This window comes from Teleopsis dalmanni, chromosome 2, assembly GCF_002237135.1.
Source record: "Teleopsis dalmanni isolate 2A chromosome 2, ASM223713v2, whole genome shotgun sequence".
Taxonomy (NCBI): domain Eukaryota; kingdom Metazoa; phylum Arthropoda; class Insecta; order Diptera; family Diopsidae; genus Teleopsis; species Teleopsis dalmanni.
The window spans coordinates 229,531,998-229,553,373 of record NC_051847.1 but is presented as its reverse complement, the minus strand read 5'-3'; the positions used below and the strand labels follow the sequence as shown (position 1 = coordinate 229,553,373).

The 21,376-nt window shown below is 30.6% G+C and overlaps 2 protein-coding genes across 4 annotated transcripts; both read left to right on the top strand.

Annotated features, from left to right (window-relative positions):
- Window positions 1-1,859: 1,859 nt before the first annotated feature.
- On the top strand, window positions 1,860-20,631 carry LOC119683941 (glutamyl aminopeptidase-like). Of its 3 annotated transcripts, none has more exons than XM_038097837.1 (13): window positions 1,860-2,000; window positions 2,128-2,501; window positions 5,412-5,779; window positions 17,536-17,683; window positions 17,746-18,187; window positions 18,257-18,354; window positions 18,415-18,576; window positions 18,627-18,754; window positions 18,820-18,963; window positions 19,025-19,110; window positions 19,171-19,576; window positions 19,633-19,911; window positions 20,047-20,631. In XM_038097837.1, the coding sequence occupies exons 1-13, from the start codon at window positions 1,994-1,996 to the stop codon at window positions 20,423-20,425; spliced, it is 3,021 nt and encodes a 1,006-aa protein (XP_037953765.1). In that variant the 5' UTR covers window positions 1,860-1,993; the 3' UTR covers window positions 20,426-20,631. The 3 variants fall into 3 exon arrangements, with proteins under 3 accessions (XP_037953765.1, XP_037953764.1, XP_037953763.1); XM_038097836.1 differs by lacking the exons at window positions 1,860-2,000; window positions 2,128-2,501; window positions 5,412-5,779 and adding exons at window positions 7,559-7,655; window positions 15,007-15,328; window positions 16,865-17,408; XM_038097835.1 differs by lacking the exons at window positions 1,860-2,000; window positions 2,128-2,501; window positions 5,412-5,779 and adding exons at window positions 7,570-7,917; window positions 15,007-15,328; window positions 16,865-17,408.
- Window positions 4,731-5,267, top strand: LOC119683942. Its single transcript, XM_038097838.1, has 2 exons — window positions 4,731-4,812; window positions 4,869-5,267. The coding sequence occupies exons 1-2, from the start codon at window positions 4,794-4,796 to the stop codon at window positions 5,126-5,128; spliced, it is 279 nt and encodes a 92-aa protein (XP_037953766.1). The 5' UTR covers window positions 4,731-4,793; the 3' UTR covers window positions 5,129-5,267.
- Window positions 20,632-21,376: the final 745 nt, after the last annotated feature.

Here is a 21,376-nt window from a genome sequence, read left to right as displayed (position 1 = left end):
AAAAGTAAATAATAATTTTGATTAATGACTGCGATTTAAACATCCAAGAACGAATCAACAATAACCCCTGCAAATAAATTCTTCTATATTGATAACACTCAGTATATTCCTGTTTAAGATCCAAGGCAATTCCTCGCCCAATATGTGTTTATGAATGTGAAACTTCATATATTATCTTGAAATAAATTGTCTTTAAGAAACAGGCACACAGACAGATACGGCGTAAGAGTGCAAACAGCACGGTACCAATTGAAATATCTGAGAATTAAATGGATGGCCTATGAAGAACCACAATCAATTTCTCAAAAATTATGACTTAAATTGCAAAGAAAAAATAATTATGAAGAGTTTCCAATATCGTTAGTTTGTGGGGTGAAAAATAATTTGAGACAACTTGATGTTAATGACTCGGAAGATTGTATTTGAATTGTATAGTCCATGAGGTATAAGAAGTTTTTTTAAGGTCATAAAACAAAATTTAATGTAGTACATTAAGCTATTAAGTTATTTATAATGACCAATATATTTTTTATGGGCATAATAGTACAAAACCTTAAGATTGTGAACATTTTGCTTAGGTTATTTAGATAAAATGACTTATATTTGATAAATATGTCTGCAGTTCGATTAGATGGTCATTCTCTGAGTACATAATGGTATATTTCAGATCTTACAATAGTTTTTTTGTTGTTCATAGGCTCGTAATAAAATATCGAAGATAGTAAAAGAGCTCTAATAAACAATATAACTAACAACAGAATATATTCATATAAAGTTTAAAAATGGTTTTTTGATACTTTTTTATTAGTACGATTGAATATATTTGCTCAACATAAGTATCTAAACCGCACTATAATGTAGGAAATGGTGAGCTTGGTCACCTTTTATCATACTGTCTAGATGGCTTCTATGTTATGTGTTCTTTGAAGAGATTATCTTTTTGAACTGAGTTATTTCGAGTACATCTAATAGTGATAAAAAAAAAGAAGACTAAAACTGAATAAAGTAAATGTTAGTAAGAAAATACAGGATAGTTATAATAAACTTTGAGATGGTCTAAATACTCTAGAGTATTTTGACAGTTTTTAGGCTTTATTCCTTGAAAATGAAATAATTTAGTTAAAGCTGTAGGTGTTGACGTAGTCGGGTATATACCGCTGTATATGAGTGATTTTATTTTTAATTTTTTTTGTTATCTTTTTCCAGTTTACAATATCCTGGATATAACATTGACTTTTAATTCCTTTTGAGTGGATTATGCTATGTAGCGAAAGATTCATTTTTCCTAATATTAAGTATTCTTGAGTGAGTCTGGTATTGGTACCGATCTCGATAAAAATATAAAATATAAAATCACAACGTAGTTCCACGTTGGTAACAAGTTTTTGACAGCTGAAGTGTCGTCCCTTACTATAAACTGCGTTATTTGAGATCTTTGTCCGAATATTGGAATAAATTATTTGGAATTGTTTTTTCTGAATTTTGAATATTATGTATATCGTGCTGATGATTGGGTAATTTGTTAATATTTCTGTTTATTTTGGTAACCTTTACTGAACTAACTTAAGTAGACAATTTTGCGGTGAGGCCAATAAAAACTATAAAATACGATCAATTGCGATAATATCGATAAAATTCATATAAGTGCAATAAAAAAATTATTATTAAATTATTTGTACTTTGTTTATTTATAAATTAATAAATACATAACACATGATAAAAGTTGTGCGTTTAGGTATTGTAAATATCTTTTTCAAATCAAACAATCGAAGTACAACAAATAATTTCAGCAAATCAAAAAAGCATACAAAATTAGATTTAGATACAATTATTTCATTTAGTAAAGAACTTAAGGTCTAACGAATAGCATGTAGATTTGAGCTTAAGCTATTCAGTGTGAATGACCTAATTCTAAAGGACTACTGTTATATTAGTTTAAATTTTGTATATTATTTTCTGAAATTGTGATAAGTGTAGTTGATAAAGGATACAAATGGCTTGTATGTGTGAAGTATACTTTCTACATATATTTGAAAGAAAACAATATGATTTAAGATATATAAAAGACTAAATATTTCACTATTTAAAATAAATATACATAATTCTTATTTCATAATCTTTATTTAGTGTTTACTGCCAAAACTGTGGCAATCTTATTATCACTCGCCACAATTGCATTCTGTGTTTCGACGATTGTTCTGGCAGTACAAAAAGCTGACTTGGAGGAACAGCTACAAGATGCATTAGATAAATTGGATTTAATATCAACAACTGCTCCAGCTGTTACAACTCCTTCAAGTACTAGTACTAGTGGATCATCAGTATCGACAGTCTCAGCAGATCCAACAAGTTCAACAGTTTCAGATGGTCCAACAGATCCCGATAATCCATCGACTCCGTCAAGTACCATAAGTACAACAACTACTTCATCTGGAGTTTCAAATCCAGAAGATAATCCAAACTATCCAACATTACCAACTGATTTACCTAATCCTGAAGATGTAAGTATTTGTTAAGTGATTAGAAAATTATAATTTGAGCAGACTTTATAAAAGTACTCTATATGATACATAACAATTTTAGTTTCAGTTTATTGATACTATATATCAGATTTTATGTAGATTCTCTCTATATATGGATTGATTCTGGTAAATTGTCTGAAATATCAGTTTATCTGAATTTGTTCAGATGTTCATAGTGTTGTTAAATTATGTTAGCTGGTTTCTTAGTAACTAATCTACTGATAGTTTGGTCTTTATAGTAGTTTTAATAATAAAAATTGTCAATATATAAGAGTTCTCACAGAAAAAAGTATTGTAACTATGGCAATATTTTTATTGAAGACTTACGTAATACTGTTCTGTCCTCTAAGAAATATTATGTGTAATATATATTAGAATTAAGTTTAGTTTAAGTTAACTTTAAGTTCGGTTAAGTTTCCTGACTTCATTTGATTTGATTAGAGCTAGACAGATATATTAGTTGTATCTCCTGATAATTACATATAGTATCGCTCTAATATTTTTTAAAATCTACAGCTGTCACCATATTCAACTCTTATCTTTATAAAGTTAAACTTATACGTTTTATATTCTATTTGAAACTGTATTATTAATCAGTTCAGGATAAAAATCTTATAAGGATTTTTGTTAGTAACTTATATTGACTTTGACTTTTGACTTCACTTTATGTTAATTAAGTTTTAACTTAAGTTTTTAGTATGCGATAAGCAAATATGAAGTATTTTATGGAAGCGTATCATTCTTTTCACATATTTTAAAAGTTTTATGGCTCACTCGATTTCATTAAATTAAAAATTTGAAACGTTTTGTAAAAAATATAGAAGAGATCGTAAAACATTATACGATAGTCTTTTGCGACCCTATAATGCTTTACCACTTCAAAGAATAATGTCCCCTATTCCACATATTCTACAAAAGTTTTATACTCGCGACTTACAAAATTTCAAAATAGATGTGATAACTGTGCTGTTTTCATTGTTTTTTGTATTTTAAAAAGATTTAAAATGAAAAAAGATCATAATAATAATAATATATAATTAAATTTCAAAGTTCAAAGATTATCAATTCACAAGTATTATTTATTTGTAAACCCTTGGGATTTTTTTGAGTTCCTTATAACCATTCCCTCCTGCTCTGAATTCCACTACATCAACTTTGCGGTATCTGAACTTTATGAAAGTTTGACTGATAATCGAGTGTAGACTCTTTATGATTATTTTATTACGTGCTTCCTAGGTACTTTGTGCTTTACTGCTTACGTTTACCTATATTTCGAACTTAACCAATAAAAGAAGAAAGACTGTTTATAATACATGGTTCCTATTCTTTTTCTTTCGTACAATTACAGTCCTCAGTATACCTCGATAGTACTCGAAATCAATGTGCTTTATTTTTTTGGATTTTAAGCAATGATTTTTCAAGCTTGTCTTTGTGGATAGGTTGGTAATATCGATATTTTGATATTATTTACTTTATATACTAAATGACACATTTTGTCATAAATAAGTTTCGGCTTACAAAGCTTAATTTATAAAATGAATTGAAAATGAAAATGGATGCACTGAACAAACCGTGTACAAAAGCTCTCTAAAAGCTTTTTTTGATATTTTGAAAACAAAGAAACTCCTTCTAAAAAAATATCTTAAGATGAAAAAGTGCTTTAATGAAACAAGCACAAGCTTAACGAATTAAGAATACAAACACTCTGAAATGACTCATTAAAAATGACTCATTAAAAATGAGTCATTAAAGGTCAATAAGAACGTAGTATAAAGAAGGATAATTAATTAAGTGTTGATACTATAAAATGTATGTGCTTAGTTTATATGTACATAATTGAAACATTAAAAGTGTATGTCTCATGCAATTTGAAAAATTAAGTATTAAAAAAAATATATTTTGATTACACTTCTCTATCATTTTAAATTATATAATCTAATGTAAACGATATATATATCTTTTTATTGTTTGGGTTTAGACCACTGATATCTTTGGGTTTCCATACGGTCAAATTTTACAGTCTTTTTGATAAATGATTTAACTTAGTCATTTAAAAAGTTGTCGGTTTATTTGTACTAATTAGTTTTTATCAGAACAATTAAAACTCGATAATAATTTAAGCAAAAGCGATAATTAAAATGATTAAAATCGCTTTATGAGTTCCTAAGCGAGATTGTCAGAATTTAATTTGATAGTAGCAAATACTTTAGTCTTTCGAAGTAAACGCGTGGGATACGTATCACAGTAGCTGCAGTAGGCAAAATAGTACAAATGGGGTTTGATATAAAAAGTTAGTAAATTGCAAAGATTTTCTATCAGAATGAAATATTATAGATACTTCTTTAGGTTACATTACCGTTAGACGAGTGGCGATCTTTTTTGGTTTGCTCTCAACGGCATTACTAGTAGCTACAGTATGTTTAGCTGTGGACAACTCAAATATGTCGCAGAAATTTAAAGAATGTAATCAAAAATTGGATGTTTTCGAATCCTTTATTCAGTCTTTATCCACAACAACAACATCAATAGTAACAACTACAACTGCCACAACATCAGAGTCAACAACTGCACCAGAGACTTCAGCGAGTTTTCGCAATTTGCTCTAGTTTTTAAAGATGAATTCTTGTGAGGACATTTCAGTAGCCGAAGTTAAAGTATTTGTTAACTTAAGTTCAATAAAGATAATTTACCTATTATTAGTTTAAAGTTAGTTGTATACTTAATTACATTCAATTTCCAATAAAATTTATTACACAACCAACGAAAATATTAGTTATAAATTTTCTTCGATAAAATGTTTTTTATTATCGATGCATTAATTTTTTATAGTTTTCGCAATTTTTTTTATAATTTTTTTTAATCGAAGCGTTACACGTTGTTTTACCATAGGTTGTTTACTTTCTGCCCGGTGATATAATACCAATAAAATATAATATATATGTACATCCTGATTGGACAACTAAGACCTGCGAAGGCTATGTCTCAATTCAAATAGAAATCAACAATCCAACAAATTTGCTTGTATTGCACGCAAAGAACTTGGAGATCGGAGAAGTGACCATACATCATATGATGACCCGAATGCGCATACGTGTCAAGGACATTTACTTGAAGCCTGAAAAAGAAATGTTGTTCATTGAATTGCATGAACTTTTGTATAAATCACCCTACACGGTTTCAATACATTTTGTCAGTAATTTGGACGGCTTATCAGGGATGTATGCGAGCAGCTACACTACGACTGAGGGTGAGGAGAGGTAAGTTATTTGTAGATTTAAATATATATTTGATAATCAAAAAACAAGAATGTGTAGGGTGCGATTATTACATGATTAACAAATGTAATCAACTGTAATAATATAAATAAAATCACATCATTTTAAAAGAATTGACATTTACATTTATCAATTGATTAAAATTGTACATTCCATGATCTATATGTGTTGCACAAATACTCTTGTATTCAATTAAAAGCCAAGAAATGGAATTATAAAAATACTTTAAGTTATTTTGAATTCATTTTTTCTTTGGTGAGCAAACTTTTACATTACATATTCCATGCTTACATACTAAACTTTAAAGTATTCCAAAATGTTTTATATTTCTACTAGAAAAATACTAAAATGTTTATTTCTATAGCTTTACGAGAACAAGATAAGAAAATTAATAATATTAATTGAATTACATTTTCGCATTTTCACACAACTTTGAGTTCTTTTGTTATTAACTTTGTGATCGCGCACTAAGCGATCTCGTAACTGATCTCTGCTTCAGGGCTTGAGTGTTAAGTTGCTTAATAGAATAAACATTATTCTGAGAATGTAATAGTTTTAATTAATAAAACCGGAATAAACTGCATATATCGTTTTTTGAGTATCAGTAGAAAATACTTCAATTAATTACATATTAACATTAAAGATTTAAACTAATTTTATTCTAAACCTGTTCTAAACCTATGTAACAAACAAACTGTTATAGGAAGAGTTATTGTTACTTCCTAAAAGTCATGGATTACATAATAAGATTGTTAAAGTTTGTGTTGGAAACTGGCTGGTTTATTAGACGACGTAGAGAAGGTCATGTAAGTGCACCAATGTTATTACAATGAGCCCTAACGAATTGTAATATGAGTCCCAAGACCTATTATAGTGGAACTGTCAAAATAATAATATTCATACAATTTTTAATAAAGTTTATGTTGGTACTATAAAACATATAGTATGTCTATATTCTTTAGACACTGTTAAAAAATGTTTCCAAATATAATGTTGCATTCCAAATATTAAGAAATATGAATGAAATTGTTTTTTACTAACAATTCTCTGATCTTCCACTTTGTATTTTTTCTAAAATACATGAGCCATGAACTTCCTTTGAACCATTTTAATATCATTCAATTTTTCCCTGGTCTGTTGGAAGTCCTTGCTGTTGTTATTCATTCCTCAAATATAGTTGCGTTATTCACTATCATTCGTCTAGTTCTTCTCTATCTTTTTCGAAAGTAAGTATTGCATTGAATACTATTTTGTGAAAGAAGAAGAAAAACATTCTTTCCCAATACACTGTGAATAAGCAATGATGACAGTCTGAAAGAAAAGATTAATCTGTATTAAACCATTTCAAATATTTTATTAAATAAACATAATTTATTTCATAGAAATAATTATAATTTATTTAATAGAATGCATTTGAACGTATATAACACGTTCTGTTAACAATCACTGCATTAAACCATAGACAGATCATTCATTTAACAGAATGCACTAGATCACATCACTTTCTATTAACAGTCTCTGTGATATCAGTAAGTTTTCACATATTTGTTATTCTGTTACAATCAAAACAAGAGAATCGAATGAACATCGCCCTCTTGCTTAACGAACCTAAATTGTCATCGACATGGCATACGTATAGTTCTGTTCTGTTAAAAGCAACTTACCGAACATAAAATGTAGCTCAGCTTTAAATCTCGAAAAGTAGACTTCGTGAAACAGACAACTCAAACCGAGCAAGTGGCTTACAGAGCTTTACCGGTTTAGTTCAATGCTTACAGCTGCCGGTAACGGTGGTGCTTAGTTCGCGTTCCTGCTACGGATGGAAAGTTCAATAAAAATAACGACATAAGTCATCAAAGTAAAGCAAAGCTCGGTTTCTGTTGTTTCAGTGTCAAATTGCATTTAATATTATTTGTAAATTTTTTTTCGTAACTATTATTCATAAATGTGTGGATGATAAAAAATTAAAAAATTAAAAAAAAACAAACAACAGACAATAAAAAAATTCTAGTCGTGTTGATAAAAGTACATTTGAGCTGCACGTAATCAAACCGGGACGCACTTTCCGTCGTGAGTCGGGCTGTGAAGTGCGCTTATATTTGTTGGTAGCGAGATTGACGGTTGGTGATGATGCTTTACGCATATTTATTAATTAAAAATATACAAAATAAAATAATCATTTTTGAAAAAATGCACTGACAACAATAATAAAAAATGCCACAAACAAGCTTCGTGAAAAGTGAAATTCAAACAAACTTTTAAAATAATGACTTTTTAAGCTGAAAAAGAAATGATTTGTTGTTTAAAATAATCAAATTTTGACCTTAGGCTTTGCTTGAGTTCCATTAATTTTATTTGTTGTGTTTTTGTTTTTGTTTTTGTTTTTGTGGTTATTTACACCTTAGAAAGTATTACCTGAAAGGAGAAATATATTTTTAAATTGATTTATTATTTATTTTTATATGACAGTCTTCCTTTTGTTATTGGAGTTTTCTAATCGGTGATTTTGCAAAAACAACAATGTGTACAAATAAATTGACAAATTAGAACAACTGTTAAGCTTTAACAGCAAAGAATAACAGGTTATTGTTGACTTCATGTTAGAGCACTGCTATTGCTACTGCTACTGCTACTGCGCTGTTGTTGTTGCTGTTTCTTCTGTATTAGCAATAAGTAACACAAATTGTAAATGTTCTTAATATTTTTTTGTTTTCTGCTGCTTGTAGCCTAAAATTGGCAACTGCAATTGTATGTTGTGAGTCTTGAGCTTGATTAACTCTTTTCGTTCAATTTCTACTGCTACTTCCACTTCGAGCTTTGCTTACTTTCATCTTTCATTGCATGCTGCGGCACATTTTGTACAAGTTAAGCTCACCGAAATTGGGCTTCGGCAACAGGTTTTGTTCTAGCCTCGAGTCGAAATATCATTTATTATTTGTATTTGTATTTTTTTTTTTTTTTGGTTTCAACATTGATTATTGTCTGTAATGTGTAAGTGGGACATTTTTCCTCTTCCTCTTTTCTCGTTTGCTTTTGTGGCTTTTCTATGCATTACGGCTCATTTAATAGCCAAATTATACAAAAATCGGCATTTCTACTTGTCAATGAAAGTTCTTGGGAATTGTGTGTTAACGTAGCAAAAGAAAAATCTTACCTAGACTTTCTTTGTAGGTTGCGCTAAGTCTAAATTCTATAGGTTTTACGGTATTACAATGCTATTAAGTGAAATTTATTACATATTGAATTGAATTATTGGGTATCTGAAATTTTAGTTGATAGATTTTAAAATTGGTAAAGCTTTTTATTATAATTGTAGTCACGCTCTTTGAGAATGTTCCAATTGTAGTTAGAAATAATATTAAAACTATTCTGGATTTATTTTTCACATTAACTGTATATGTTATATGTACGTATGGTAGGAACTAAATGGTGGACAATACTCGCAACCCATCCCGCGAAAGATTTAAGGCCATGCTAACCTTAATTGAGGCCCTATGTTGCACTGGGAGTTAATGGAACAATGAAGAAGAAGAACCTTAATAAAACAGGCTACACCTGACGAGTGCCGTGAAAGAGTAGTGAAAGAGTAGATTTATGATATTTAGCTCTATATGTTATGTATTCTCAACGTAGTTTATAAGAATTAATTATGTTGTTGACAATAGTATAATATATATAATAGATAAGTAGAAAAGTAGATAATTTTGGTGACAAAAGATGTTACAACTATTATAGTTCTGAACATGTTTCTTTTGAAGGTGTTACTATTCCAATCTTCTAGAAGCGGCTTCAAGCTGCTTCTATGAAATTACTTCTATTACCAAAGTCCAAAACTAATTTGTTGATTATTGAGTTGGAAATCACAAATCGTCGAAAATTGTTTCGTTTGTTTAACATGTAAGTTAAGGAGCACATCATTTTACAAAATCAATATTTAGCATTGTTGCTAACGTTGCGAAACAACAAATGTATTAATTTTTTGAGAGTTATTCGTTAAAATTCTCAATTGTTCAATAATTTAAGCCTAATATATTTAGCATAACTCTGATATTTATATTTGTTGATATATAATCTTCATTATTACCAATAATGACGAAGATTTTCTACATTTCGTCTATCAAGTCCACTGTTCAATCCATATCTTGTAATTCTGTAGTCTTGTTCCTGCTTAACAGACATAGGCTGATAATATTTATTATATATTTTGTTTCCATTTTGTTTGTAGTAAATATTTTTTCCCATTTTTATTCCATTTATTGTTTCTCTTGTACTACATTTGCATTCACAAAATATATGCTCATAACCTTTACTTTTTAAACTTGCAACTTACCACTAGCAACATAAAGTTTCAAATGATGTTTCCCAACTTAGTCAATATCTTATCCAATTTATTACTTACCAACCTCAGCATTGATAACATTTTCTACTTCAATTAAGGTTACCTCAAAAAATCCGAAAACTTTATATAAATTTCGTTATTCAGTACTCATATGCATTATCACGCCCAATATTTGAAATGAATTATTCGAATCGCGTATTTTTGCATAGACGCACCTTTCCAATTTTATGTTGTAAGACTTTTTCTTCAGTGAATGACTAAGTTTGTAGTTGTTTGACGGCTTTGCGGTAATCAAATCAAAATAAATGAAAATAAGAAAAATTTTCGGCAAATCCAAATGATTACCCATAATACCCTATACTCTTTATTCTACACTAAAGTAAAGTACAAAATTTATAGTAAATAAAAACTGTATTAACAGGAGTAGGATTAGATAAGCTTTTCGCATAACTTATACCTATACGAGTACAAGGGAACTAATTAAAAATTCTTACTCAGTTCACATTTTATTTAGCTGTGAACTCGTTATTGTGGCCCAAACAAGACAATAATATGAAGGCCGACAAGTGTTTTAAATTTGAACTCAAAAATATTTTTATTTTTATGCTTATTATCAAGTAATTAAACGAATTGGTATAATCGTATATGTATCTCTTAAGCCAGTAAGCGAGTTCAATGAAATAATTGCATTCTTAATTATGCGAATTTCTGCATATTAATTACGACACACCGAGTGAACTGAATTCGTCAGGTCAAATGTTCATCTGGTTTCCAAGCTGATTAAGTAGCGAATGAGTAAGTAAGTCGCCGTTGTAACTGTGAATTGCCGTTCTGGCGGTAAAGAACTACTACTGCTACTTCCAGCAACTACAACTACTGCTTTTCTGTACAGTGTTTCTACTAAGAAACTCAATTTGGCTGCGGCATTCCTTGTAGGCTAGAGCTTGATATGCTAGATATGTGCAATTTTCTATCGTTCGCTGCGACTTTAGTGGCATTCAATTTTTTATTACTGAGCACGGATCACACTGCGGTTCTGCATATGCCAATGTGTGTAGGTTGGCATTCTATATTATTTTATGATACTTAATTGTATCTATTAAAGCTTTACTATGAGCTGAACATGTTACACAGATAGTGACTTGTATCAGTATCAACGAAAGTCAGTATCACTTGGCGTAGATTTGTGAACTAGCGAATGCGAATTTAAATAAATTAACTTGTTTTTATTGCAAAATATCTTTGGCATTCACCACAAGCTGTGCTCATACACATTTTACTCATTTTACTAAAATTTCAATAAAACATAAACGATTAACTGCCGTTTGCTCTAGCAAATTTTGACACAATAATTATTTGAGGCAATTAAATGAAGCAAGAGTATTCGTTTCATGACATCACCAGATAATCAGTACGCATGTCATGTAGTACTTTACCATTTGCAAATTAAAATACTCCATTAAATTCAATTTATAAGCTTGGACTAGGACTTCAATAGAGGCCAATAGTTGAGATTTATCTATTTACCTTTTTTCTTTATGAATTGAATCTGCGTTACAGTCTAAGGAAGCCTTATTTACACTTTTCATGTCACAGAAAAGAGAACTTGATTCTGTTGTAAACATTGGCAGATAATTTTGCTTAATTAAAGAAATTAAATATATAAATACTTATTTGGCCAACCAGTTACTGAGTTTCGGCCTCACGCAGCATGTCTCCCCGGGCGCCTCTGTTATCTGCGCGCCTTCTCCAGTCTCGTACATCAAGTCTGATTAGTACTCCCTCAACTTGATCACTTCACCGAAGACAGGGTCTACCTCTAAGCTTTCTTCCTTCAACTTCAGCTTCAAAGCCCCTTTTAGATGAAGCATCTTCATCAATTCTCACGACGTGGTCAAGGATGTTAATTCGCTGAATTATATTAATATCATAATAAAGCTCGTACAGCTCGTGTTTCATTCGTATGCGGTAGTCGACGCCAACTCGTAGAGGACTCAAGATCCTACGAAGAGCTTTTCTCTCTAACACAGTGCTGGTTTATCCTACTGTGATAACGTCCTTGCTACTGCGCCATACAAAAGCACAGGAAAATTGAGCGACCTATAAAGCGTAAGTTTCGTTAGTTGAGAGAGAGCTCTTCATCCCAATTGCCTACTGAGTCCATAGTAACATTTATAAGCAAGTCTTTAAATATATAAGTATATATATATATATAAATATATCTCGCTTAATTTTCTTTAATAAAAATATTCATCCTTGTAGCGAAAAGTAATTTAGTAATTGCAGAAAATTCGTAAATTACAAAATTTTTCTTTACAAATTTTACAATTACGTAAAGGACAAAGTTTAGATAAATTGCTTTTGAAATGGGCTATGGGCTCTGGGCTCTAGTCACGTTTCATTTCTCGTAATTTGAAGTTTTGCACACCAACACGTAATATACTATCATTAACATTCATTACATTTGCGTACGATATTCCGCATCGATTGACACAAAAATTGAGCTCTGAAACACAAAACCTCACTTCAGCAAAATGAGATTTATTTCCGCATTGCTCTGTGAAACACAATAAATTAACGCTTTTCCAATGCGTCCGTCTTTGGTCATTTTTAATGTATGACCAAGTTTTCCTTGCAACATCGCCATACAAAACCAATTTCGCATTACACGTCGCGACGCCTCGTCATCAAGCGTTTCGCTTTATGCAATGCAATTTAGTTTTTCAGAGAAACGTTTTTTATTTAATCGAAATGCACTGAAATGCAATATTTTAAACTTGGAAAATATATAAAATAATACGACAAATTACTGTTAACAAAAAACTTTAATTGAACTCAAGCCATATTTGTCGTGATCATCTATAGGGCATGAATAGTGCTGTTGGCGGTGTGCGTTCTGCACTGTGGGAGGAGTTCATAGTTCTAATATTTTCTTTGAAGTATGTAAATGAATGGACACCAAGATCAGAAAGAATGTAAATAAGAGTTTTTTAAGAAGGGTTCGAACAGTAATGAAGAATCAGCAACAAAAATTTAGTTAATTTATTGAAATTTGGCTGATTATACAACGCTGTTTCGAGTATTGTCAAGTACTCATCATCATTGATCTTAGGAAACGTTCAAATCTTTTTAATTTTTTTATTTGAGTATATAAAAATATACGTTTATACATATAGTAAAAATCGAAAATGACTGGTAAATGTTAGGGAAGACGTCGCTAATTTTTTTGTTTCCTAACAAAGTTTAGTTTTAGTGTCCATCACTCAAATGGGTGGTGCTGAAGCAGTCATTACGAAATTTATTTAAATCAAATGTTAAAAAAAATGAGGAAATTTCTTATAAATTTTAATCTTTTTTTGGTTTGGGGAATAATTTGATTAATTTTGTGTTATTAGAAACGTCAAATTTTATTCAAACTCTTTAACTTTAATTTATATGATTTATAAGTAGTCTCAGCCTATGGCGTAGTGATCTCTAAAGATTTTCGATTCCTTTACTAAACATTGTTAGTAATATTTTTTTCTGTTGTTGACGATCGGTCATTTAAAACTTTTTACTAATTATCTTATTTGTTTTTTCATATTGATTGGTAATAACATCTTCGAGTCATATATGGTTCTTTGAGTAATTCAATTTGAATCAACTTTATTTTTGGATTCTTCAATAATAAAAATTTTTATATAATTTTTTTTTTATTTTTACTTCACGTAAATGTATATTTTTGTGGAAGAAGCAATATAAAACTCTGTGAAGTAAGTTCTATACCACGTTTGAAGCAACAGTGTTTAGAGATCTAAATCCAGAAGGATGTACAAGAGAACCGACGGTCGCAGTGCCACATTATTATTCCCTTAACAATAATAATAATAATAATGCTCCACAGTACACTTTACTAAGCATTAATTTTTATATATTTTTGTTACTTCCCTGCTATTATTTCCATGTATATACATATTTCAACTATAAATGAGCACTGACTGCATGCGTGAGTGAAGTGTAAGAGCTCACTCAGTAATTGATATAAATTCAATGCATTAGAGCAATCCAAACCCGTGTAACATTTTAAAATTATAACTAAATAATGTTGCCAATTTTTTCTCACTATAATATTTAAAAAAATATTAAATGAAAAGGATTAACCAAATAGTCAATATCTAATTTAACACAATTTTTCTTATTTATTTTTTCTTAAAATGGGAAATATTTTAATCGAAATAAAATAAATATCATAAACATTTTTCCATATTTTGCAAAATAAATATAGAAAAAAATTAGATAAATTTTTAAGATGGAAATATTAATCAATCTTCCATCTTCTATATTCCATCTAACTCAATTACAAACCGAATGGCATAGTTAAAGTCTTCCGCCTTTTTCTCACAGGCAGCAGCACCTCAAATTTATTCACAAATTAAACAACTCTGATGTGAATTGCATGCTGAAAAAATTGTGAATTAATTAAAAAAAGAAGAAAAACTATTTTGTAATGAATTGAGTTACATTTTATTTAGTATTGTTTGCTTTGCTGGAATTTATCTAACATTTTGATTGCTCTTATAAGTTATAACACAATTCGGATTAAAAATCGTCAATTAAAGTTTCGCAAACAAAATTATGTAAATAAATGAATTATTTTTGCTTTATTGTTGGTTTGTTTAATCAATTAATTTATAATAGAAATAATTTAGTGGTTTTTTCTTCGAATTAAGCATGACACGGTTTCGCTATTGTAATTCACTCAAATTAATATTCAACTCTGAGATAAGTCAACGTGTCGGCACTTGCGTGTGTAGATAGCCGTACTTTTGTGTTGAATACTTGCCGTTGCAAATTGTGAGTCGTGGAAAATAATAAATTATATTTTATGTAGGGTGTGTGTGTACAACAAATCATTGACAAATTCACAATAATAAATGAGAAGATCACAAATAGCATAACAATAAACGAAAACTGAGTATCCGAAATGTACCCGCCAAATCCACCAAAAGCTCCATCGACCATACGCCCTCGCTCCAGTTTATCGGCAGCGAAAAAGCCAAGTAATGCGCTGCTCACTTTAGCCGGTTTTTGCGTATTTTTGTTCGTATTGTGCGCGTTTTTACTTGGAGCGTTAGTTTATGTTGGACGAACGATTGCGGAAAATGCCACAACTATGCAATCCTTACCACAAGGAAGTGGTATATTCATAGAACGTATGTGGAATATATTGTGTAAATTTGAAATTCTTTTGCTGGCAGAAAAACAATTGCGAAAATTGAAAAGTTTGAAAAAAAACCATTCTCTCATCGGCAGTTGACTTCAGAAATAATTTTTCCATTACAATAGTATTTATAATTAAAAGTTCTTCACATATTATCCTTTACTTCAGACTATATTAATGTACGAAACTATTACGTATCATCTATAAGCTGTTCTATTCCTAATATGCATACAGTCTGTTGTTAAACAATACGCTGTGGTCTATTTGTTAAAAATCTGAACACCAGTTATCTGTGTCTGCATCTCACTGGGATGGAAAACTTTATAAACCTTGACACGTGTACAATCTAGTTTAGTATCTTACTATATCCCACTTTACTTCAAAAAAGTTGCAGAGATTTGTAGTAAATACTCATGGCTAATGCAATTAATATTGAAGAATTTTATTAAAAAATTTTTCTTTATAATGACATATAAAGAACCCAAATTTCGAAACTAAAATTTTACCGTAAGATCATTAGTAAATCAATTGAAAAGTAAAATTTGCACTGATTTGTTCTACTATATGTACTTCTGCACAGGGTCTTTCTCACCCAGTCGAAAGAGGGTTCCTTAGTGTAAGAAATAAAAAAACCTATTGTCAATATTTAACAAGATATACCATAGGTTATAAAAGTATTTCACTTTTAGAGATAAAACCCTGAATATTTCAAAAATGGTTTCAAGTAAGTTATATTGTAAGTTGTTAGATTATCAAAAGTGTATTTAATATTTATGCAGACAATGAATATACTAATTACAATAAGGTTTTTTCCGGTATTGATCACTTCAATATACCATAATTAACAAAATTTATTGTTTTTCAAATATTCTTTTCAATTTTACCGTATGAAGAAACCAATTCTTTCTATAAAACAGATAACAGATTCATTCTATTGTATATTCAAATAAATTTATTTCATACATTTGGCAATTTGGCATTTTATATTCTCTCACGCAATATATTCAGTTTATAACTTAAGTATAAACTTGTGTTTTATTTGTATCAAATATAGTGTTAGCTTGCGTCTACACAAGCTAAAATTCGGCAAGAAATTTACGTACTATACATTCTGTTTTTCATTGACGCACAAAATTTTATTCGCAGATTAAGTAGTTCGAAACGTAATCACTTTCGAACACAAAAACATTCTGACGCCAGATTATAAAATCTCTTGTAATATTATTTAGACATCTTTTAATACATTGACATTAACTTATAAAAACAGAAATATATAAGACGTTAGTATTATCGTTTTTATTAACATTACTGGTAATATTGGTTTACATTAAAAACCAATGCAAAGAAAAAAAATGACAACAAATCAAAGAAATCTGGCACTGACCATCAATTAATCCAATGTATAAATAATTTTGACATATTTATGATTTCCTTGCACTCTGAAACGCACTGTTTTCGCACTGTTCCATTCTGCCAGCAAATCAGCTGTTTTATATCAACGTTGCTAACTTGACATTTCCAATTGTAGCAATAAATCAAACACAGCACGTAGTGTTATCAACAAAGCCGATATTACAATTTCGTCCACTTGACCCGATAAGTACAATAGCACCAGAGTCAACAAAACGTAATACATCTTATCAACTTTCGGAAGAAATAATGTCTACCTCAAAAATTTTGAAAGAAATAACGTATCGTTTGCCACGTGAAATAAAACCACAGCGATATAATTTGCGCCTGTATCCCAATTTGCCAAATAAAACATTTAATGGATCAGTGACTATAACTTTGGAAGTCCTTAAACCTATTAGTTTCATACCTATTCACGCTAAATTAATAAATGTAACTACAGAAAGTGTGCTGCGGCTTAACAAAGCCGGCGCGGAAATAAGTGCAGTTGAGCCATCAATGACTTTCGCTCACCCACAGTACGAGTACTGGATAACAGAATTTGCTAAACCACTTGAAAGTGGAAATTACTCCATATTATTGAACTTTAATGGTTCGCTAACAGATAAAATTGTGGGTTTTTACCAAAGTTCATATTTTGATAAGAATCGTAACGAAAAAAGGTAACAGTTTTCAACCGTTTTTATATCAAATTTGTATGAAGAGCACATTCTTGCATTTTGTTTTTTTATTTTTTTTTGTTTTTTTTTTGTTTTGTGATTTTAATTCTGATATCAATAAATATTTTAGATGGATAGCAACTTCTAAGTTTGAACCAACTTATGCACGTCAAGCGTTTCCCTGTTTTGATGAGCCATCTATGAAAGCGCAGTTTACAATTAGGATTGTACGACCAACTGATGGTGGCTATCATGCTTTATCTAATATGGAGGTGGAAGTAAGTATATAACTTACAGAAATATTAACAATAATATATGTACTCATATTTGCTTTTTAAAGAATGAAGAGGTCAAAAGTGATGGACTGACAGAAGTAACATTTGCTGAATCAGTACCTATGAGCACATATTTGGCTTGCTTTATTGTTTCGGACTTTGATTATCAAGAAAAGTTGGTAAAGGGTACCTTAGAAAATGCTCCAGATTTTAATATGCGTGTATATTCTACTCCCGCACAAAAAGATAAGCTGGAATATGCTTTGAAAATTGGTTCAGCCATAACTGAATACTACATCGAGTATTTCAATGTACCTTACCCACTAAATAAACTAGATATGGTAGCCATACCAGATTTTGTATCTGGAGCTATGGAAAACTGGGGTTTGGTAACTTTCCGTGAAACTGCTTTATTATATGATCCAACTATAAGTTCTAGTGCAAATCAACAACGTGTTGCTACAGTTATCGCACATGAGTTGGCTCACATGTGGTTTGGAAACTTGGGTATAACAGTTTTTTAAATATATGTAGAAATAATTTTGTTAAAAAAAAGTAATTATCTTTTAATCGCAGTGACTATGAAATGGTGGAACGATCTCTGGTTAAATGAAGGTTTTGCTAGTTATATTGAGTACAAGGGAGTTCATAAAGTAGAACCAACATGGAGTATGGTAAATACTTGATAATAATTGTGCATTGAATTGGTGTGGTAATAAATATTATTTTTAAAGTTGGATCAATTTCTGATAGCAGACTTCCATTCAGTTATGAAATTGGATGCCACAACCGCTTCACATCCAATTGTACAAACTGTGGAAAGTCCAAGCCAGATTACTGAACTTTTCGACAGCATCACATATTCAAAAGGAGCTTCCATCATTCGTATGTTAGAAGTACGTACACTTTTATATAGGTTCTGTGTTGTTATTTATTATTATTTTAGGATTTGGTTGGTGAAGAAAAATTCCAAAAGGGTACCACGAACTACCTAAATAATAATATTTACGGAAACGCTGTAACTGAAGATTACATCAATGAAATTGAAGCACTAGGATTTGAATTTGACGTCAAGTGCGTAACTATTTTGAAGCATATTTGTTTTTCTTTGTAACAATTAATTCTTTTACATTATCTAGGCTATTACTGGAAACCTGGACTGACCAAATGGGATTTCCAGTTGTTAGCGTGGTGAGAAGTGGTAACACCTTCACGTTGACCCAAAAACGATTCTTCTCAAATCCAGAGGATTATAACACTGTACAAGATCCTTCAACATTCAAGTATATTTCTTAGGTTTTTTTTTAAGTATGTGCACTCCAATTGTGTTTTCTCATCTTTTAGCTATCATTGGTCAATTCCAATTACATACGTTACAGATGGAGAAAGTGAAAAGCAAAGTACTATTTTTAATTATAATGATAACCAACGTAAGTTAGCAAAAGTGTTATTTTTATTGCGTTTCTAGTTAATATTTTAATTTTTCATAGTTACTTTAACTATATCCAGTGTAAGCGAATGGATTAAATTTAACAAGAACCAAATGGGTTATTATCTTGTTAATTATGATGAGAATATGTGGCAAGCTTTGATAACTCTTTTGTTAACTGAAAGAGGAAAACTTAGCATTTCCGACAGAGCCAATTTAGTATTTGATGTCTTCACATTAGCAGATGCATCACAACTCGATTACAACATTGCATTTCAATTAAGTACGTATTTGCAGAAAGAAAGAGATTATGTACCTTGGCAAGTCGGTGCGTCTCGTCTCAATGCCATCAAGAGTTTACTATATTACACTGAATTCTATCGCGATTTCACTGTTTATGTACGTAAGATAGTTACTGAAGTATATGAGACATTAACGTGGGAGGAGGATACCGATCACTTGTTAAAGTATGGGCCTAAATTTCTAATTAAAGGCGCAAAATTTTAATATTATCCCATTGCAGTATGTTACGCGTAACAATATTAAACACCGCGTGTCGTTTTGGTCATAAAGTTGCATTACAAGAAGCAGCAACACGTTTCAACGCTTGGTTAATTAATCCTGATGTACGTCCTACTCCTAACTTACGTTCTATTGTCTATTACTATGGCATGCAAGCTGTTGGAACTGAAGAAATCTGGGACCAAGTACTCGCACTGTTTGTAGCTGAATCGGATGCACAAGAAAAAATAAAACTCATGGAAGCCCTTGCAGCAATTAAAGAACCATGGATATTGCAACGGTAAGAACTTTTCTATAGATTACCCAAGTTTCTGCCTTGATATTATATTGCAGCGCAATACACAAATCTTTCTATAAAAATATAAACAAGTATAACGACGCAAAGTGACATACTTATCACATTATTTATTTGTAGATACATTAATTTAGCTTGGGACGAGAGTATTGTTCGGAGTCAGGACTACTTTTCTTGTTTGCAGTACATATCAAGAAATCCCGTTGGACAAAGTTTAGTGTGGGATCATGTACGCGAAAATTGGCAACGTTTAGTAGACAGATTTGGAATTAATGAACGAACTTTGGGTCGTTTGATTCCTGCCATTACATCACAGTTTTCTACACAAACCAAATTGGAAGAAATGGAAGCATTCTTTGCGAAATATCCAGAAGCCGGTGCCGGTACTGCTGCACGACGGGAAGCATTGGCAACTGTAAGATATAACATCAAATGGTTGGAACATAACATAGCTAAAGTAGGCAACTGGTTGCAAGAAAATAATCAACAAATTGAATAGATTAGATAAGACGTGATGTAAATTATTCCTTGTGCCTTACGTGTTGGCATATTGTACATTGAATTATTGTAAATTATGTTAAATTTGATTAGAAATGAAATTTTTTAGTTTTTATAATTTATATACACAGGTATGCATGTATAATTAATGATAAACTGAACTGTGAATTTATATTTTTATTATTAAAAAGACTTTAAATTTATTCTACAATTACTTGAATATTAACATATCCAGTCATTTGCCATAAAATGCCAAACAGTATTCGCAGTATACTTTGAAATTATTAACCCTAATTGTAACCCAGAGTTTTTTGTTTTTAAGCATTTTAAGTTGTCATAACTTAGACACTCATTTCAGCAGTTCTATTTTCATACGGTGCAAGCGTCTGTTTACCCATTCCTACCAATCCACCGAATTCCGATAGTTCAAATTTTGCATCCGTTCACTGACTCTATTAAGCACCGAAAGCTTTATCAAATCAAAGCACATATCTCATTTTTGTGATGTTTTGGCGGACATTATAAGGGGAAAATAAGAGATAAAATTGATTTGAAGGATTTAAATTACTCTGTTGAAATATAATATATAAAAGTAGCATTAAAACTGAAATTAAGGTTTATTAAAATGTGCCAATTACTTGCCTTGCATAGAAATGATGCGAAAATATTTTGCCAACCAAAATGAAAATTTAACGGCTGCCCGAAATTATTTGACCAAATCGTGTCAACTTTATTCACACTTAAGCAGCCAATGTTCATTAATGTTGCACACCAGTGCCAATTTACGGCTAATCCTTGTGCGGTTTTCTCGCCTTTGCTGACTAAGTAAACTTCCACTTTCATCAATAATAAAAATACAGCGAATGGCATTTGCTAACGTTTATTATGTCTACGGTACTTCGACGCTCATTTAAGGCTAATCAAGAGTAATGGATAATCAAACTGGCAGCTA